Source organism: Pangasianodon hypophthalmus, chromosome 12 (assembly GCF_027358585.1).
Source record: "Pangasianodon hypophthalmus isolate fPanHyp1 chromosome 12, fPanHyp1.pri, whole genome shotgun sequence".
NCBI classification, from domain to species: domain Eukaryota; kingdom Metazoa; phylum Chordata; class Actinopteri; order Siluriformes; family Pangasiidae; genus Pangasianodon; species Pangasianodon hypophthalmus.
In genome coordinates this window covers 17,039,252-17,061,451 of record NC_069721.1, presented here as the reverse complement: position 1 = coordinate 17,061,451, position 22,200 = coordinate 17,039,252, and the positions used below count along the sequence as shown (strand labels likewise).

The following is a 22,200-nucleotide window of genomic DNA, read 5'->3' as shown; positions in this document are numbered from 1 at the left end:
AATTTAACAAACCTAATTCAGTTTATCAAACATATAGAAACATCTGAATATGAGAAATTGGTGCAGTAAAAATTGCAATTTGTAATTTTATTTTAAATGCAATAGTAAAATTAGCACATTATTGCTGCAGACATTTAGTCAAGCCCTAAACATATTACTGCATATTACATCTAGAAAAAATAAATATTTGCAAAGTTAGTTTTGCTCTCAGACCTTGGTCTGTAGTGTACTCATACAGATTCTTCTGCAAAAAAAACCTGTCACCAGCTGAATCAAGGGAACATGAGACCCACTTGTTATTCAGACTTGATTTGGTTTATGGGTCCTTCTGGAGAGGTAAGAAGTGTAAATAACATGACATCTCACATATCTTCCTGATTTTACTTCATCTAGGATGAAACCCCTGATCTCTAAGAGAATTTGAGATATGCCAAAATGACCTGATTTTATGTGAATGGTACACAGATCTATGCTATCAACACCTTGCTAGAATTGTATGTACATGCAGTACTCGGAGGGGTACGGCTCTAATGCTGACTAGTGCTGGATCCTAGAGCCACAGCTAATTTTGGACTTCTTTGGACTTCTCCTTCTGTCCTCAGGGTCACCCTCTGAGTCTGTCATCCCACAGCTGGGGCGAAAGTGCATCAGGAGGGTACATCCATCTTATGCCTTCTGCTGATTTTGCCCACACTGCACCGAGTTTCCAGCCAATGTGTTGCCAGTCATTACCTACTTGTGCATTCCTGAGCCTTTTTGTTTCCTGGGTTTGGTTTCATTGTGTACTGATTACTTGATTGTTCACTGTAGTATGTGTTTTGCACTGTCTACCGCCTGTCTGACCATTCTCTTGGAGGGTGTTAGTTCAATAAATACTTCATACCCTGCAATTTGCATTCTGACTGTGAAATTACCAGCTACCTGTGAAAACTGGTAATGACACTTGAGCAGTCTTGAATTTGATCACACCCAAGCCTGAAGGGTGTCTCAAGATAGCCTGACCTGGTGGCAGAAATACTGACAGCAAAAATATCACTCTAGACAATTAGCTCCTTCATTTTCACTGTCCTATATAAGGCACTACGTGAATGCATACATTAGCATAAGCAAAGTTATTTAATAATATTTACTGGAAAACTGCAAAATCTACATATGCAATGAAATAGTCCAGAGTTTCATATTAGATGGAAATAAACCATACTGCAACATATAAAACATACTCTTATTCTGAGAGATGTCCAGCTTTCTAATTTCTGTTATTTTTTGATATCAGCATTAAAAAATGCAATGCATTCACATTTGCCCTAATGCGCTGTTGATGTCAGTGCTGAATTCAAATTCCATTAATACATTAAGAATGGGACTGGCATAATGGCATTTAAGAGCCAAAGTACCTCACGGCGGCCAGTCTGACCTATTAAGAAATCATTACATCTATCCAAATGAGAACCCTGATCCAAAAAAGCTCTGAATGACATCAGCTGATTACTTTTTAATTTGATTATGGGAATTTAATGAGAAAATCTTTTCATTAACAATGATCAGAGTAAGATAAAGGGTAATAGTGAAACTATTTTCATCCATCTGCTGCCTGGTTCTTGGAAGCCTGTCTGGCTACTGCCTTGATGGGGTCAACAAAAGGGAACAAAAACAAAGAAATAAGGCCCCTGCTACATTAAACATTGCTCAAATAGTAAAAAAAAAAAAAAACCAGAAATAATCAGCCATTGCACGCCAAATCAGCCACTACATGCCTTCGGCTCACTGTGATATATTAGAGATATATTATATTATAACACAATGCCACTCTCTTTATCTGTATCTGTTTAGTGCTCCAAAAATCTGTATCTGTATTTGGATTTAAACATAAAGTGGGCGAGGCCTTAGCCAGATTTATTTTATTTATTATTTTTTTTAATTAAAAATCCCAAAGGTAGAAAAGACAGTACTGTCAGCATGGAATTCTAGCTGTGACAGTTCCTCAATCTCAGCTACATCACTTGAGTTCATTATTGTCTCAACTAGAGACATTATTTTTTTGTTGTTGTTCCTGCCCGCAAAATCATCTAACAAATATAGTTGGTTCTATTTCCAAAAATATATACATACTAGTAGCCTAATCAATGTCCCAATGAACACCTCTAGTCCTACATGTCCTGTACATGATCTTGCCTTTCTGGCAAGCTTTTAGAAATCACAAAAAAAAAACAAAACAAAAAAAAAAAAACAATATTGCACCTCCTTCATATCAGTATTTGTATTTGTTTAGAACACACTATCTATTCAATCTGAGTAATGTATTCATATTTGGTTTTATTCCAATACATATAATATACATCCATTATTCAAACTATGATTCAGTCTGTTTTCTGAGCCTAAAGGGTGTTACAGAGAGCACACCCAATAAGTGCCTCACTGATAGCCAAGACAGAACCTCTACAACACGTAAACAGCTGCTTATCTGCTCCCAGTAATAATGACAGTCTGGAGAAAGAGCTGCTGATATAACGGGCCTATCAATCACAAAAAATGGTTTGTGAAACCACTTTGTGACAGCAACATCACAATAGCTTTTCATCTTGTATATCTTAAGTGAAATATCAGCCAGATTGATTCCATTTGTAACTATGCACTGTAAAAGGTACCCAATTTAAAATAAGGTCTAGCGCTGAGTGGTTTTGGAGATATGGAGAATGAACTTCCAAATTTGGCAAAAAATGACACAATAAACTCAGGATTCCATCAAAAAATTGTGAAAGGCCATGTCTATCCAGTAACGCTGTAAGTAGACTGTAAGCTATAACACTACTACCTCTACCTCCTTTTGCACCACTACAGTTTACAAAAGTTACAGTTAGTTATAATGTATTTTTGCATTATGTGTACTGCCTTACTTCCTCGTTTGCAGTGTGTATTGTCTTGCACTTGATTGACAGGAATAAGCTCTACCTTTAGTGATGCAACTGCACTGTCCTGTCTCTTAGTTTGTACTGCTGTGCTTTTAATATTTGTTTCACTGGTGAAAGCAGTGAGAAGGCTTTTCATTACACTATACTGCACTGCATTTCTATAACGGCAATAAAGTTAATAAGTTAATAATAAAATAAATTGAATTGTATTGAAAAAGCGTGTTAAGAGTACCGACTTAAGCAACAAGATTTCCATTCGGCATGACACCTTTAGAGATCTCCTTCTTTGAACTTTCCTGTGAATGAGCAGTGAATAATGAAGGTAGGATGAGGTACTGGATATGTGATTGATGAATAGCTGTAACCTGCTATACCCTGCAAAAAAATGTGCTTTTTAATGTGAAATTAGTGACCTTGTGAGGCATATACTACAAAAGGAAAAAAAAGTTGTTCAATCAGCACTTTTCAAACTCTATGTAAAGGTCTGAATTACAGGTCTAGCTAAGGTCATGCCATTCAGCAATGTAAGGCTGCCTTTACATCAGCAGCCATGGTACCAGTACAGTGCTCTCCACATTTTCTTTCATAACTGATAACTAAACTAAACAATTTGTTTTGTTGCTATTAAAAAAGAGCACATTTATTTGAAAGCATTTCACCACCTCTTGATGATATCAGTCACATGTGAATGGATCTGACATTGGACAGTCAGCAAGGGCTTGGTGTTGCAGTAATTTAAGAGGCCATTTTGCCTTTGTAATTACATTAACGAGGCATCCATGGTGCAATGGTGGAAATAATGGGATTTTAAATACGTATTGATCAACACGTCACACCAGGTATCTTTTCCTCCCTTTTGTAATCAGGGTCATCTGGGGCAGGACCACATCTGGTAAGCTACTCCCCAGAAAATAGATTCACAAATTTATCATCATTATTTGGAAAACAAAAAAAAATTATAGCTATAAGACTACGGCAGGAATACAAGTGAGAACTTTTGAGAAACTAAACCTTTTTAGTAGCATTTCTCATTTAGACAGACACAAAGGGTACAATCCTGAGGATTTGCTATAAATATGTTGTAATTTCTTACACTGCTATGTCAATTACTCTTAAAGAATTCTGCTGTGAAGACAGTGCACTCGCATCTATGAACCATACAGCGCCTTGAGCAGTTACAGCTTCAGAGCCACTTCATCTGCAATGGCAGCAATTAGAGGCGCCAACCCTCTACATGCCACCCAAGTTACGACACATCTTTCATCTACCCCTGAGCAAGTTAACATAAGAACGATGGAAATACAAGCTGCAGTGAGCAGACAAGCCCAATCTGTCAGACACACACTTCACCTATGCTGCTCGCTGCATATTTTAATGGAAATTTGTAGTTTATTCACCTAATGATGCATAAATCTGAAGGTTTATGAATTCAGGGGCAGAGGGCAGACACTTAAGCTGATTATTGAAGGTGACCTGCTCACACAAACTGGGAGATCATTTCTCTGGCTAGAAGCAAGGACACTAAAAGATGACCCTCTTAAGCCTGTTTAGAGCATACCTCTGAGTCACCCAGATCTGGCTCGGAAGTGCAACAGCAGTAAATCACAACTACAGCGTATACTGCAAAAATGACCTCCCTTTTATTTGTACTAACTCAGCACATTGAAAAATGGAGATTCAGATTTGTGTTTCTGTAAAATTAAAATGGACACTCAGTACCTGAACATTGCTACAAATCCAGTTATATTTTTCTTTGTGAAATCAAGCTTAAGCCAAGCAAAACTTTCATTATGAATCTTAAGATGACAAGCATACAAAATCAGAAGAATTTATCCAATAAGAAAAAGTTTTCTTTAACATCTAAACACAACCCCACTGTACTAGTAGATGTAGTTTTGTAGATGCTTGGTTATCCCAGGCATAGCTAATAAAACTTTTATTTAAAAAAAAAAAAAAAAAAAAAAAGTTAACTTGTTATAAAATAAATTTTGTAACACTCTGTCCATTTGGTTCATTTCCTAAGGATTTAGAGTTCATTTTAGCTGAAAGTAAAGACCAAGATTGAGGATCTCTTTAATAAAATAACAAAAATAAAATAAATAAAATAAAATTGAAAGCAGAAAGACTTCATACCCAGCAAGCAGGGTTGACTAACATGCACCATTTTACACACAGATGAGAACCAATCTTCTAGAAAAATCTTCTAGGAAAACAGAATTAGCAGAACTTCAAATGCCACCACAATTGCATATAGATGCTTTAAGGGAAGTTTTATTTTTAGACTCTACATCACCCATGGGCAGAAGCACGCTGAAGACAGACTGGTGGCCTGAACATAAAGTCTAAGAGACCATGAACTCTGTATTAACCAGCCAAAGGCAGGAGCAGCGAAGCTCAAATAAAAGATATAAAGTGCACCTACCTGCTCCACCAGGCTCGGCATTTTACTCTCTCACATCCATATAAATGACATAGTTGAGATTTAGCCATGTGTGAGCGTGTGTGTTGTGCCCTAGTGCTGAATAAAAGGCAGTGAGGTCTAGCATGCAGTGGCTCTGACGAGGGCACCCACAGTGAAAGAAGAGTGAGCAGCAGGGTCAGGAATGTGGTGACTTACCTCAGCGGGAACACGCTCTTCAAAATGGCAGTTCATTATCACATGATAAAAATAGCACCACTAAATAAACTTCCTGTAAATCCATTTGGGATAGTAAAAAAATTGGTGTTCTATAAAAATCAAATAAATTACTGTGAAAATCTTTGGTGGTGTAAAACCCTTACCTGTTCATAAGAAGTGAAAACAAACAGTGATGCTCTATGTATTTCAGTGTGCTCCTTATTGAAGTTTAATTTATAAGGTTTATTTACACTAAATTGTCAATTATTATTATTATTATTATTATTATTGCAAGATTGTAAAAGCTGTAAAATAATGCAAGCATTAATTTGTACAAAGTATATCTTTAGTATACATTATCACCATCTTTATTATTTGGTGACGTTCAGTAAATCAGTAAAAATAACTGCGAATCTCATTTGGATATTCACTAGAAAATATATAATATAATTTCTAAACTGTTTTAGTGCAATAGCTATATAAGCTGTCATTTGGTGTGTTAGATCTTCCCTGCTTAAACGTGCTTCTCTCACTGGTATGTCAGTTGTGTTTATTATAATATTCTTTATTCAACTAGACATATCTCATCCTAACCTGAAGCTGAGTGAATACCCGTTTTGCATTTTCCTGTGTATCCAGGCATAAACATTTCCACAGCAGTACACACCTACCTTCCAGCCCACTGGGCATACTGTCACGACATCACACATCACACAATAAATCAGAGCAACTCAGAATACCCAGAAAAAAACAAACTGTGGATGCATGTATAAAGCCACAGGTACAGGAATATACATGAACAGCTTAGAGCAAGAGCTAATCATACTGTGAAATATATTATGGGGAAAAAAAAACATTATGTACCTTTACTTTTACCTAGGATATTGACATAATGGTTCCGTGAAGAGAAATTCCAGAGAGATACAGGGGCGATACAAAGGAGAGGAAAGAAGCAACTGTAAGAGTCACGAACTTACGTAAGATTCAGAGAAAGGATATGAAAGGTTAACATTTGACCTTGCTCCATGCATTAAGGGCACAGGAGAGGAGGCAGGCAGAAGGGACGGAAGCTTCCAGATGAGGAACATGCCGAGACATGATGGCGCGAGAGATGGAGGGAAAGCATGAATATTGAACAGAGAGCTAATGCTTTCCTGCTTCGCATCTTGAGAATACATGCTAGCACATTTATAAAGAACAAACAAACCCTCGAGAGATGTTCTTCAATCTCCAGCCCAACCAACGCGTTCAAAGCATTATTTTTCTCTCTTTATGAAAATGAGGTTGGCAAGCAACAATGGAATAGCAATCAGTTGCAGATGACTGAAACTGATAAAAAAAAAATAATAAACTGAAAGAAATACCACAGTAGAGGATTTAAAAGAGATAAATTAATAAATAAATTGAAAAGACCAAACCATCCATTGAGTCAGTGCCAAGCCGGAAAGAAAGCAGGCCCAGTAAATCCCTACCAGCAGTGACACGATGTGAGGAGGAATCAGCACAAAGAGCGAGAGGGAGGCAGAGGAAGGATGGAGGAAAGGGTGGGGAATGGCGGCAAAAAGGGGGATAAAGGAATAAAACTCATACCTTGGTCGCCCATCATCAGGTGCGCAAGACCTTAAGGGAAGACAAGAGCACAGTCAGCACAGAGAACGGGATCATGTGGAAGCTTTCTGTCACATTGACATACAGGCATCTTGTGAAATCAGGATGCCTGTGCTGTGAGGCCCGGGGTGTGTTACAATTTCAGGGAGAGAGAGAGGGCAAGGAGGTGAGAAGGAGAGTGGGTGTGTTGGGAAGGTTAAAAAAGAAAAAGCATTTCCTCAACCCAATGGTTGTGATGCTTTATCTGTCACATTTGAAAGGGACAAATCTATGAAAGAATCATTTTATTGTTGTCATAGATCAAACATTTCCTCCAGCTAGTCAACCCTTTCCAGAATTTTGATTATATAATTTTGACAAATAGCAATATTATCATGACTAGACACCTGAAGATATTCAGACATACTTAAATAGGTCCTAAACATTCCTATTACGTTTTATACACAGTAATAAAATAAACTCAAATGATATTTTATTTCAGCAACATAAAAACATGAATCTATCAGTCAACAAATATCTATGTCTGAAATGAAAACCAGCAGTTCCCATTTCATCTTTCACAAAATATCACCTGTAAATTGTGCCCTTTCCTACATACATAAAAGATTCAATACCTTCAAAGGAATGAATTACAATAGAGCACATATTTTACCTGTCTAGATTCTAAACGGTGTGTTGGAACCACCAGCCGGGAATGTAAAATATGATTTGTCCCCAGTACTTACCCTCTGTCCCTGAAGCACACGATACAATTTTAGGAAAATTGACAGCATTTTGCTAGGTTTGAATTTCTGCGTACATTTTCGATTGCATGCATTAGTGAGTGTACATCTGTTTGAGAGCTACCAGAAAAGACGAAAACAGAGCCTCTGAATGCAGAGGCAGGAAGCTCTTTTGGTTGGTGGAATTTGGACATACTAAGCAGGGACTGATTTTCTCTCATTTTTTTCACCCAAATGTTAGAGGTCACAGGACAGAGGCCAATCCCTGGGTATTCTGACCAACACCTACATTAAGCAATGGACATAAAGCTAAAGATGGAAGGAAATGTGTATACCTTTTACCTTCTAAGTAACCTCAGAGACGGTTCCGTTCCCCAACAGGCAAATTTGGATTCACTTACCGTTCTTGAGCCCCCATATTGTTAAAAAATACATTTAGAATATTTCAGGAAGAAAAGTTTGAGATATGGAAATAGAGAGAAGTATATGGCAAAGGGGACTTGAGAATGAAAAGAGAATAGAAGTGTGTAGGTGTACCCACCTCCAACGTAGACCTCTTCTGGAGGACCGGCCGAGGCGTGGAGAAAAAGAGGAAGACATTGATTAAGAGGCATGCAGGCTAGAAGGTGGCCCAACCTTGAGGACTACCAAAGCTACATGCGTCTTATCATCCTGCGCAAATGCCTAAGCCAATACAAATGCTGCCATGGAGGATAAACCACAGGATCTCATTTCCTTGAAGTTTCCAATATCCATTTCTAGCTTTGAATAAGGTCCAGACTCTTAACTGTCATTAGTGTATTGAACTTGATGAACATTCAACCAGGGAGACATTTTTTTTTTCATTGCTTGCCCAATTAGAGTTTGTCTGTTGAAATACTCTCGCTTCTTCCTGTTGTTTCTTTTTTGCTAATCCCATACTTCCTCCCCTCAGCAGCTGGGCCCCATTAGTGGTAGGGAATGTACTCTGTTTTCTTTGTACCACGCGTGTGCATAATAACAGAATTTCACTGCTTTCACACCAAGGAAGCTCCACATTTTAATATAAATGTAGAAATTCAATCTAATTCAAAACAAACATGCCGAATCTTAAATAAGTCTCCCTGGTTGAAATAATTTTACTAAAAGATCTTAGTGAATGAGTGTTTATAATGCCAATTAAACATGTATTGAAACTGTAATATTTCAGAGAGCATGCACAAACATGCAAGAAGTTAAATACCTGAAAGCAAAATGAGAGTGATCAATATGATATGATTAACTCCTAATATTTCTGAATTATTCAAAAAGTTGTACCCTCTCACTGTAAGTGCAGCTTTAACGCATAATAAATTGAAATCAAGTTATGAAGTAACTCATGTTTATTCAAGATAAATAAAAAAAAAAACGTTTTGAAGGCAAATCTGTCACCTTAAAGGCAGTACATTTCTAAATGATTTCTAGAGATTAATTTGCTTAGTCGTAAGCCATGCAGCGGTTAAATAAAGAAATCAGGTGATGCAGCATACACCTACTGAGAGAAAACAAAACCGGTCAGTCAGGTCAGTAATAATAAAACGTACAGTACCTGTACTGTGATGGATTACTCCATATAGTCATCATAAGAATTAATGACTATGTTTTCTGACTATATTTGACTGTTATCCTTCTCTAAAGAAAAGTACATTACCTTGAGTATAGAGACAGTCATGCTTTCATTCAACACAAACCACTCTTTCCTTGGGCCTGCCTGTTTCTGGGCAGCCCCTGTGATCCAAGTCTCCCTAAAATGCCACGTCTATCTCTTAATGTTTTGAAAGCATCCAGGCCTACCTCTGTTGTTTTGCATCTCAAGGGGAACAATGACCCAAGACTTACCGCCGCAGTCTGCTCCGCTCGACCAAATACAAATTGCATGCACCACAACTGCCACTAGAACAAAAATGCTGATGAATGAATGAATAATCAAGAACATAAAAGGTGCCATGGCATAAATAATGACAAAGAAACATTAAGCTGTTTAGGTGCTGCAGTGCAGGATGGCATATGTTTTTGCAGACCTACTCCTACTGTGTCCTCTCTTGACAGATTTTTTTGAATAATAGGAATATCTTTGTACACTGGCAATCGAATAATTGTTTTACAATGAATGATGCATTCAAATTTAGGAAAAAATACTACTAAATATGAGGGCTGATCACTGAGAACTATCAACCAGACATCCTTTATAGTGTGCAGTATTGATTTTATGTTCACATCCACCCTCTGCCTCAACCACTACTACCTAAGTGGGGCCATTATCTCTATTATAGCATGTACCTATAGCGCATAGTACATTGATAATCTTTATTTTCACTTGCATCTATATGAAAGAGACCTGAGATTCCTCTTTGAGCCTTTCTGGCAGGTCTCTGCTGGCTTGACTAGCATGTCAGGATTGTGTAGCTTCACTCTAGTACTGCAAACAGAGTCAGAGACATGTTGGCTCACATCAAACTGACAGCTTGTTTTGAGTGCTGTCCATGCAAAGTGCTGTGATTTTAGGGTGAAGGACAAGATTTACACACAGAGAGCACAAACATATACAGTGGCTCCAGTGTGGGCTTGAGCAGGCGTGGTGCAAATGCTATGTGACGCACGGACGTACAGTGCCCTGTGTAAGCAGCTACAGCTTCTCGATTATGTGTGTTTTTCAGACTGTCAGAGGGCATTATTCTCAAACATACATATCCACTGTATGTGGCCCCTAAGGGCAAGGCATTCTGTTACTAAAATAACTGTTACTACAATATCAGCTGTTGGCTCAGTGGATAGGGCTCTGGACTACTGATCAAAAGGTTGTTGGTCCGATTCATGGTATTGCCAAACTGCCACTGTTGGATCCTTGAGCAAAACTCTTAACCCTCACCTTCTCAGCTAAATTCTAAGTCACTCTAGACAAAAGCCTCTGCCAAATGAGTAAATGTAAATTAATTATCATCAAGCTAATGCAACCATACATAGCAGCTATTATTACACTAGCCCACTAGTCTTATAATAATATTGTTAGATCTGTTTTAGTTAACCAGATTATAACCACATAATAGAGTATTTCAAGAGCATCTCCACACACCATAGTATCAGAAACTAGAGTACAACTATATAACTATGAACATCCACCACAACTACTACTGGTAGCCATTTTCATCTGTCAGCAAATCTAATCCAGTGTATCCTTCATGTGAAGGTGTATACAGTGTGTTCTCTAATACCCTCATTCGATATCGCCAAGAGATTATAGGGCTTAGTCTGTGTGCTTTAGCTGCCGACTTTAGAGAAATCTCTATCTGCCATATATCTGTCTGTAAAACTTATCACCAAAGATTATGGAGGGAAGATATTAAGAGGTCTTGAAGGCTGAAGGTTGGCTATAAATATCATAAAGGTCTATTGTAAATCATAGTAGTAAGTGGATAAAGGTTAACCTCACTGACCTTTTGATTGAGTATATGGCAATAATAATATATAATTAACCTCTAATTAGTACTACTGAATGGAATTCTAAATTAACAAGATGTTAACAAGACGTACTAGTTTCACACAGGTGCAGGGGGCTCTTGTTTTGAGAACGTAAATGTTTATTCAGTAGTTTATTCCACTGATCATTGAGCAGACTCATGGTTAAGACTTCGGACTACTGAAAGGTTGTGAGTTCAAATTCCAGCCCACGGCTGTGTCTGAGAGCAAGGCTTTTAACCCTCAAATGCTCAGTTGATTTGGAGTTGGATAAATAAGTCTAACCACGATGATTACGTCAAGGAATACATTCAATGCTTGCGCACTTGACATCTCTCTACTTCAGAGATGCCAAATATCTTAGCTAGAGATACTTCAAATGGGCTTTATATGCAGAGTGAAATAACCCTTAAATTGGGCTGGTCTCATTGCACAAGTGCACAATTGCTCCAATACTTAATTAAATACAAATAACATATGCCCTACACATAACATAAGCCCTAAAATGTGACATATTGCCTCTCTAAACCCTTTCAATCTGGAAAACCGTCATGATATTTAAACAAAGCAGATAAGAGAGGAATTATCGAACCGCTGCCTGTACAAATACTCACTGGCAAACCGATTCACTACACAACCAAATGCTCCACGCATATAAAACAGTCCAGTTTTCTAACAGCCTTCTTAAACACACATTTTACACATTAGATGAGTAAAATGTACAGGTGAGAGGCAGCTGATATGCCCATATGATACACATCTTATGGCTATTACATTTGAAAAAAGAAAGAAGTATAAGCATAAATAGTAGTCTTTAATAAAAATAAATGTCCTAATAAACCCCTTGTTCCCAGCATTCCCAGCAGTGTAAAAAAAAATATCTTAAGTGTAGTACTGTTATTCTCTGCAGTGTGGGCCGTCTCTCCCACTGAGAGCCCAACACCTGCCTCACTAAAGAATATTATTACCACAACTGCCTGTCGAGAGAATGACTGAGCATTTGTACATTGAGAACAGAAACATTAAATCCACACACCACCCATTTTCTTCCGTACAGTGTACAAAAGCGGCCAATCCAGTTGGTGGCCTCTGACTGATGCCTTTGCCCATAAGGGTGAAAACCATCATTACTCCATACGAGGTAGAGGAAACAGAGGCTCTTTCCTGCTTCTCCCTCAGCACAAGACCCTTGCATCAATATTTAATAACTAAAGGAAGGACAGAATAAGGATAGAGATGTGTTAAAAGACACTGAGTCATTTAATGAATCTTTTACTCCTGCATCTTTGTCACTAGACACTAAGTTATAATGTATTTCCATTCTCTTTCCTAGCTTTAAAAGTAGGCTAACAATAGCAATGACGGTCCATCCTATTCAAATCTTGTACAATATGAAGGAAAAGTTGATACTATTATTATAGTTTTTTTTTGGCATCATCCAAGCCAATCTTTTAATCTGTAAAGAGGTATGACACTAATATTCTGAGAGCTCTGGGTGTGCCATTAACTAAGGCATTTGCATTTCAATTTGAAGCCTTAAAACATAGCTTAATAACAGTGAAATATCTCTTAAATTAAATCAGCTCCCTACTCTAATAGTGATTCATTAATACTTACATATTACGGACTAAAAACAGCCATACTGTTGTCAGCCATATGGATTTCTCTTTGCATTATGCAAAGCCCAAATGCTGTGTCTCAATAACCAAAACTGAACAGTGAATTATTTTGTGAATCATGAAATTAGACTGTACTGTCAGTCTCAAGGTATGTCTACAAAATGCTCATGTCATCCCACATTGTGTGTCACAGTGTGGTACGCCAGTTTTCTCTAAAGCACCCAATTCCACCAGCACATCCTCCCTTTATTATGTTGATGAAGATTCAATACCATGTTGAGAGCTTGAAATACCATTTACAGCAACACCAAATTGTACTTTCATTTTCAGAGAACAATCCTCATAAAACTGCATGTACAGTCCTGATTCTGGATTACTAGGCCAAAATTTACTCTGTGGGAATGTAGTTTCCTTGGTAACATGGCATGTCATAAGCCTGAGACACAACTGACATGGAAACCATCAACAGAGGGGATTGCCCAAAATGAAAAAAGAGAAGATGGAACAAATTTCAAAACTGTAATTGGAAGCCAAAGAGGGAAGATAACTGGACACCAACCAGAACACCCTAAAAACACTGTAGTGTTTACAGACAAGTTAACCACAATATTATTCCCACTCGTTTCAAAACATTTCCATATATATATATATATATATATATATATATATATATATATATATATATATATATATATATTACTTCAATCATTTTACTGCATCAACTTTTCTTTGGATTTATGTGCATTATGAGTGACAAATGCACACTGTTGTGTATGATTCTGAGAGATTATATCCACTGAAACTTCATATTTCCTAAACAAAACAACTTAACTTATTTAAGTCGATTACGCCTGTCATATTTTGTCAGTTTTGAATGAGACCACTAAATATGCTGTATTCATTTCCATATACCAGATCTATGTGAGAATTTTTTTTTAAATTTCATTTTAAAGAATTTTATTGTTGGTAATCGATTCTATATTGTCATCTTAAGAAGTATGAACACTCTGCAGAAGCTGTAGCAACAGAAATGCTTATTGCTCTTAACAATGGTCTTTAGTACTAATCTAAACATGTGATGTAACATGACCAATGGCCACAGTGGAGGCCTGAAACAAACATGATGTTGCATGCACATCTGTCAGAGGTACTAGTGCAAATGTATTAAAATTAAAAATCAAGGAAAAGACTATGTTGGGGGAAAACAAAAGACATTTCAACAATATAACAATGGCTCTTACCTTCACTGCAGTCTTTCCCCTGGAATCCTGTTTCGGAGCAGTCACAGATGGGTTCGTCGTTGACGATGCTGCACACTCCTCCATTCAGGCAAACATGGTCTGCTTCACAAATGTCACTGTTGATCCCCTCACTACCAATTATCGTCGGCTCCGAACCATTCACCTTCAAATTGGTTATCCATCCTTTGTACGGAACCTGGTCTTTGATGGACGAAGATGTGAGCCGTAGGGCTACTGAGCGCAGTTCGGGAGGTATCCCCCCTAAGAATAAATGACTGAACACAGTCATGTCCCTTCTTTTAGATTTCACTTCCACCCACTTGATTTCTTCATCCACAATTAAAGTGGTGTTTTTGAAATTCCTGCGCACCGTGACCGCATGCCAACGGCTGTCATTGACCGCAGTATCGGATAGTACAGTGGCGGGCTCAGCACAGAAGATTGAGAAGCGCAGACTGAGTCTACCATTATGGAGCAGAAGTTCCAAGAAGTCACAGAATCCCTCGTCGTCAAAGTACACTAAAAGTCCATGTGAGCTTTTTGTTTTCATGTTGAAACTCATCTCGCTTTCACAGCAAGCATTCCACATCGGAAACCTCGCCCACTGGCCTTCAGCACCAGTGAACTCCATGCTGGCCCCTATGTCAACCAGGCAACAAACCAGTAGGCCTATCCAAATTATATGCACACTGCTGCGCATGGAGAAGCTCATGGTGAATTCAGAAAAGTGATAACAAGACTAATCTAAAATGGTATATAATTAATTGTTTTAGGTTTACAGTCTTAAAACAGAAATGGGTTCTCTGTGACAGCTATAAATTCGGGCTAATTTTCCTTTACTCATTGTTCTCAAGAAAAGAGAAGGCCTACGTTATGGCCTAATCTTAATTAATGTAGACAGCATATAGCTGGAGTGTTAGCCAATGTAATAAATGTAGCAAGTATTTAGCTAAAATATGAATAATCCTAAATAATTCTACTAAAATGTAGGCAGATTTAAAATTCCCTCAATGGAATATAAACGGGCTGTAGTGGGGCATTTATCAAGGTATTTGTCAAGGTATCCATCACACGAAGTCACGTATATACAGGGTGCAAGTAAATTAGGCCACCATGGGTCATATGAATAGATTAATTAATAGTCATTGTGTTGGCCAAGTATCACGTAGACAAAGAAAAATAGAAACTTCTCAAAGTGAGGCTAATATGCAGGCCCCTGTAGGGCCTTCAGTGCTCACAATCTCTCTAATCACATCCAGTTTGTCATACTGATCCGCAATCTGAAAAGAATAAGAAACAATCTTCTTAAAATTAATTCTTGAATTTAAAACAAAGAATATTTATGACATAAGTATGATGGGAAACATACAGCACTACAATACTGTACTTGCAATTAAACAATGACATGACCAACACTGATAAATAATGACCAGTGAAATTCATTCATAGAATAAACTAAAATCTTGTTTTGTGAATAGTAAAGTTAGCATTGTTAGCTGAAGAAAGGTTAGCCCATTAAAGTATAGTGGCAGCTAAATCTGCTGAGTCTAAAACCCAAACTCTTCACCCTACAGTCTATACTCCACACTCTTCATCCCATAATCTATACCACACACTCTTTACCCTACAATCTATACCGTACAATCTATAATCTAAAGTCTATACTCCACACTCTTCACCCCATAATCTATACCACACACTCTTTACCCTACAGTCTGTACCTCACACTCTTCATCCCATAATCTATACTTTACACTCTTTACACCATAGTCTATACTCCACACTCTTCACCCCATAATCTATTCCACACACTCTTCACCCTACAATCTATACCACACACTCTTTACCCTACAAACTGTACTCTACAAACTGTACTCTACACTCTTTACCCCATAATCTATACCACACACTCTTTACCCTACAAACTGTACTCTACAAACTATACTCTACACTCTTTACCCCATAATCTATACCACACACTCTTTACCCTACAATCTATACTCCACACTCTTCACCCCATAATCTATTCCACACACTCTTCACCCTACAATCTAAAGCACACACTCTTTACCCTACAAACTGTACTCTACACTCTTTACCCCATAATCTATACCACACACTCTTTACCCTACAATCTATACTCCACACTCTTTACCCCATAATCTATACCACACACTCTTTACCCTACAATCTATACTCCACACTCTTTACACCATAGTCTATACTCCACACTCTTTACAGCATAGTCTATACTCCACACTCTTTACCCTACAATCTATACTCCACACTCTTTACAGCATAGTCTATACTCCACACTCTTTACACCATAGTCTATACTCCACACTCTTTACAGCATAGTCTATACTCCACACTCTTTACCCTACAATCTATACTCCACACTCTTTACACCATAGTCTATACTCCACACTCTTTACCCTACAATCTATACCCTACAATCTATAATCTACAGTCTATACTCCACACACTTCACCCCGTAATACTGTATATACCACACACTCTTCACCCCACAGTCTATACCCATTGGTCTTAACCCTAGACTCTTCACCCCACAGTCCATAGCTCATAGTCTATACACATAGTTTATATTCCAAGGTCTATACCCCACCACCTATTCCCTATAGTCTATATTCCACAATCTATACCTCACAGTCTATAAACCACAATCTACAGTCCACAGTCTATCCCACAATCTATATCCCATGGTCTATATCCCACAGTCTACACCCCACAGTCTACATCTACAGCCCACAGTCTACATCTCCCCCCTTCCAATCTATACCTTAGTCTATATCCTAGTTAATACCTAATAGCCTATACCCCACAATCTATACACCCATCTATACCCCACAGTCTATAGCCCACGGTGTATGTCCCATGTTCTACATCCCACAGTCTACATCCCATATTCTACAGCTCCTAGTCTTTAACCCTCACAGTCTATACCCCACAATCTATATACTACAGTCTATAACTCATGGTCTATACTCTACAGTCTACACCCTCTGGTTATACAGAGGTATACATGTTTTTATTGATTCAGAATGACATACAAGAATTTTACTTCACTCCTTTTTTATGTGATAAAGCCAGCCTAGTACAACTATTCATGAACACATTACTAATGTGGTGTTTGAAATGAAATACTTGTATACTGTATTCTGCCCCAGCATATACTGTACTGTATAGTGTGTGGTATGCATTCGAGTACACAATCTAGCACACAGTTTAGTAAATCATTTGGTATTCTGTGGTCATTCACTTGTCTTAAATTGACTTGTGAATACAGGTTCCTCAGAATCACCTGAGACAGTTTCATTTGTTCAGATGCTCCATTTCAACTATGTGGTTAAATTTAAAAATGACAGTGCTATTTATTGGAAAGATTTTCTCAGATTTTTGGTATAAATGATGTTAATTGATTTTTTTTAGTAATAAATAAATAAATAAAAGCATTTTCAGCTTTCCATTTAGCACTGCTTTTTAGCATAGCCTACTTAGTTAATATAACTAAAACACCTTACACATAACTGTGTAGTCAATTTGATATGAATATTGATTCTATATGATTTTTCAGATTTGCGTTTAAATGTTGTGAATTAGGTTATTTTTACAGTTAACTTGTTTTTTTTAGAAAATGTAATGAATTTTCAATGTATATCTGAATAATTTTTTCCTCATGAACTTTTGATGGGTAAACATAGGATAATCATAATCAACTTTATTGAATATAAGCCTGCAAATTAACGTCACTTATGTTATTGTTCTGACTATTCTGAATAACATGCTGCCTTTATGAGCTATTTGCTCACAACCAACTGAAGTGGCTGGGAATTTAAATCCAGTTGCACAAATGTGTAGAGAATGTAACTGCTTGAACCTGTTTAAATGGTAGTAAATGTCAATATTACCAAAGGGAAAAAAACTGGGCACAAATGTGTGAGCCCATAATGCAATTATCCTCAGCCTGCCACATAATGAGAGACTCCAAATGCGTCACTGTCACGTCTCTCTCTCTCTCTCTCTCTCTCTCTCTCTCTCTCTCTCTCTCATATGGAAAAATCCACTAGTGAAAAGGAAGAAGGAGCTACAAACTCCAGGGGCTTTATGTGATACAGGTTGCTTAGAGACTCTGCATCACCTTTAACTTAGTGTCATTTTTTTTCCTCACACGTTTCCTTACATGTTATTGTGGGAAAACATTTAAACATAACTATACTAATATACATATTACATATACATATTATACATAACTATATGCTGGAAACAGCATATTAGTGTAGGCTACTAATTAGTAGGTTAGAACACAGTAGCCACCTTTGGTAACTATGGTAACCTCTAGTGGCGCACTATATTTTTAGATATTATATTATGCTATTTAGTATGGTAGTATATCCTGTTTCCTAACAGCTTAAAGGAAATGCTTTTAACTGATTTAAATTCATTTATTAGTCTAGTTGAAGGGTGTTATGGTGAAAGTTGGACATCAACCTTTTGGACATAACGTGTGTGTGTGTGTGAGAGAGAGAGAGAGAGAGAGACAGAGAGTGTGTGTGTGTGTGTGTCTCCCCATTTAAGTCCCGCATAACGGCACCGCATGCTGTCCTGCCCCCGGGCTGTCCATCAACGCCTCCCGGCCAATCATTACACGCTTTAATTCCCGTGTGTAGTGTGTCAGGTTTACACGGCGGCTGTTTAGCGAGATCAGAGCCCAGTCTTTCCGATGGCCCTCATAAAACATGGGACGCGTCATTAGTCACATATGAGACGGTTTAACTGTTTGAAAAAGCAGTAATGTCCCTGCACTGGCGCCGAAGAGCCTTAAATCTGTAGGCTATAATGTACCTGATTAGATTAAACAAACGGAGAGGAGCGTTTTCCTCAAAAATCATAACGGAAATGCCCGTGATCTAAAAAAAAAAAAAAAAAAAAAACACTGAATTGCGTCATGCACACATTATGAAGCATCTACACATTTTTTCTATCCTAATTACATATTATAAACGGCTTAGATAAGAATCCGATTTTGAAAGTGAACTGGTCTGATTTGAATCAGCGCAGGTGGATTAGTCACATCTACATCTCTGAGTGTGTGTGTGTGTGTGTGAGTGTGTGTGAAGCCCTGGCTCTCTCAGCCTGCCTCTGTCTGTGAGCTGCTGCTGCACGATAAATACCACATGATGGAGACCAGGAAATATACGGCTTCGTCAATTAATGCGCAAAATTACACATGTCGGCTGTAAAGCCCATTGTAAAGTGAAGATTAGACTACAGTGTAGCAGCTAATGAAACACACCTCTGACACGGCTCAGTCATGCATTTGGCTGGATGAAGATCGGAGACGGAATTTCTCCGGAGAAAGCACAGTGCTGCACAAACATCTGCACAAACATCTGCACACAAGCTGAGCCCCATTCAAACGGAAGTGCTCTTTACCTTGAGACAAAGTCCATCGTGTGATCCTTTGATCCGCAGCTTCCCCGACGAAGCCTGATGATTTCCGCATCAATTTAGATTTTTTTTTTCTTTCTTTCTTTCTTTCTTATTTGGCAGAGAAATACCACCGCATCGGTGTTGCGGGAAACGCAAAAGAAATCAGAGACGCGCAGTTATTGTATGCGGATCCCCCTAAAAGTGCTGATGGGGTTAGAAATTTAGAGCCAGAAATACCGCATTCAACTAGACTACAGAACCGCTCATTCTACCCGCCTGAACTGTACAAAATTATTTACACTTCGCACGGATGTAGAAAAGAGAAGCGCCCGCTCGGTGTTTTGCGGTCGAGGTGTTTTCTCAGCTGAGCTTCGCCAGGCACCGTCAGCACCCGGAGACATGCAGTCACGTGATCTGCTCCATTAGCGTTCTGATGGAGGTGGGCGGGGTCGGAGAGCTGGGAGGGGCGTGGTTGCTGCAGCACCATGGACAGCGGCAGCGCCGAGAATATTGTCTACCAGCTCAGGCGTGTCCAGTGCTTCATCGTTGTTGTGGTTTTTTTTTTTTTTCCCTCATTATCCTATGTTTGCAGAACCAGAAGGATCGATGAATTGAGGTGTAGAGAGAAAAAACTTGCTATGAGATAAAATATTATAATGTTTGAATTACCTAGCAAGGCAGTGAACAATACATGGTGAGTGCAATTAGGAGCCTCTACAGGAGCTGTCATGATATGCAACTAAATGTCTGGCATAGTAAAGAGTTGAAAATGTTTTAGTGGAAATCAATTGAGGTCATTATGCAGGGTAGGCCTGACTGTCACTGGTGCAACTATTCATCTCTTATCTTTTTACATACCAATACATGCTTTGTGATGCATCAGGTCCTGGTTTCTTTGGTTCTGCTTTAAAAAGTCGTTGTTCCTACAGACCCACAAGCAACATACAAGTTAAAAGGACCAGATGAAGCAGTGAAAGCCTTAGAAAAGGAGATAGAAGGAGTCATAAAGCAAGTTTTAATAATACATATCAGCTTGTAAAATGTTCTGATCCATAATTAAAAGTCAATCAGTAGTCATAGGTATAGACATTATAGAATACAACATTATATGTTGTATAGAATACAACATTATATGCTTTTGGATGGTACTGTAAAATATTATTCTTTCATTTGACAGGATTCAGAAATAGTTTTTAAAAAGCAGGTTTGAAAGCAGCACTTACATGTCCATAAAATATCATATTTATGTAAATTGTCACAGTTGTTTCTTATGTAATTTGCTAAATAAAGCCAATTCTGTGCCAACCCTGTGGTGATGACCTATCCTAATCTGACTATATAGTTCTTGTCACAGTATACATGGGAATTAAACATGATATGATTGTTTAAACGGCACTGATATACAGAAAGAGAATTGCTCATGAAAGCATGTATAACTGTTTAAATGTCATGATCCACTTGGTCAAACAAGCTTGGCTACCTACCTTTGTCTTCTAAAAGGAAAAAGTGCCTCAAATATCCTGTAGAAACAACAGGCTCTATTATCAGAGTCAGTTGGTTTACTCAGCTGTTTAAATGTGCCAAAGGGCTTCATTTTGCTGGTTTCGCCATTATCTGCCATTGCTCTGATATGCTCACAAGCAACATTCTAGGTAATGAGACCCAGAGATTTCAGCAGTAAGGTAGAAAAAGAGAAGAGGCAGATGTAATTAGAAACCAGGCTTATTAGTGCAAATGTGTCCATACAATATAATGTAATTGCTTTAACGTAATGGTTTGGCTTACATACCTGTATGTTGAGATGACATATTGTTGCCTAAACTCCAGCCAGTAAAAAGAAACTAAACCCCTCTCAAAATACTATTACATTATAATAGATGTCTTACCATGGTAAGTTGTCTTTCTTTTATTACCCTGCCAATGTTTTGCAGTGTATTTAGGTCTGAGCTTCACGACGTACATGAGAGAGAATCCTTAACAGGTTTGATAATTATAAAAGCATGATGCCTATTCAGAGGTCCCTGCAGACAGCCCCTCCATATCCCTGCTGTTTAATTATCTCCGAAGCAATGTTTCATTCCAAAACATGCCCTCTTTGTTCACAATATCATGCTATAATGTAGGGGATTTGTGTCTTGTCTGTGGCATATATAATTGCAGCGATCACAAGTGCCTGGTTCTGCACTAAAATAATTTCACTTAACACTGCTTAATTGAAGACAGCCTACAAACGAAACATGCCTTTAGATGAAAAGTACAGCCAAATTTGGCCTTGTTCTCTGTCTATATTTATACACGATTTAGAAATATCTTTACTTTGAATACACCAAATATTTTGCTAAGAATGCAAGAATAATGAAGAAAAGACTCTCTTCTAGTACTGAATGTACCTGCTTCTGATAAATATCACTTTATACTTTAGAAATATAGCACATTCCCTTGCACTTCTGAGGGACTTTTATGTGACTCATCCCTTCACATGAGAAAACATTTTCATTAACAGGCTGTACTGCAGTACCTGCAAATTTCCTTACACAATAGTACCCTGTTATTTTTTCC

At 38.0% G+C, this 22,200-nt stretch overlaps 1 protein-coding gene across 11 annotated transcripts in view; it reads right to left on the bottom strand.

Annotated features, from left to right (window-relative positions):
• The window catches only part of nrxn1a (neurexin 1a), a 149,597-nt gene extending 129,551 nt beyond the window's left edge, over window positions 1-20,046 (bottom strand). For 3 of the 11 annotated variants that reach the window (XM_053238983.1, XM_053238982.1, XM_034309210.2), the window contains exons 1-4: window positions 19,645-20,046; window positions 14,191-15,470; window positions 8,398-8,415; window positions 7,117-7,146 (exon numbers count right to left, since the gene is read on the bottom strand). In XM_053238983.1, the coding sequence (XP_053094958.1) occupies window positions 7,117-7,146; window positions 8,398-8,415; window positions 14,191-14,902 (760 nt within the window). In that variant the 5' untranslated portion in view covers window positions 14,903-15,470; window positions 19,645-20,046. The other 8 variants (XM_026915950.3, XM_026915959.3, XM_026915957.3 and 5 more) reach the window with 6 other exon arrangements.
• Window positions 20,047-22,200: the final 2,154 nt, after the last annotated feature.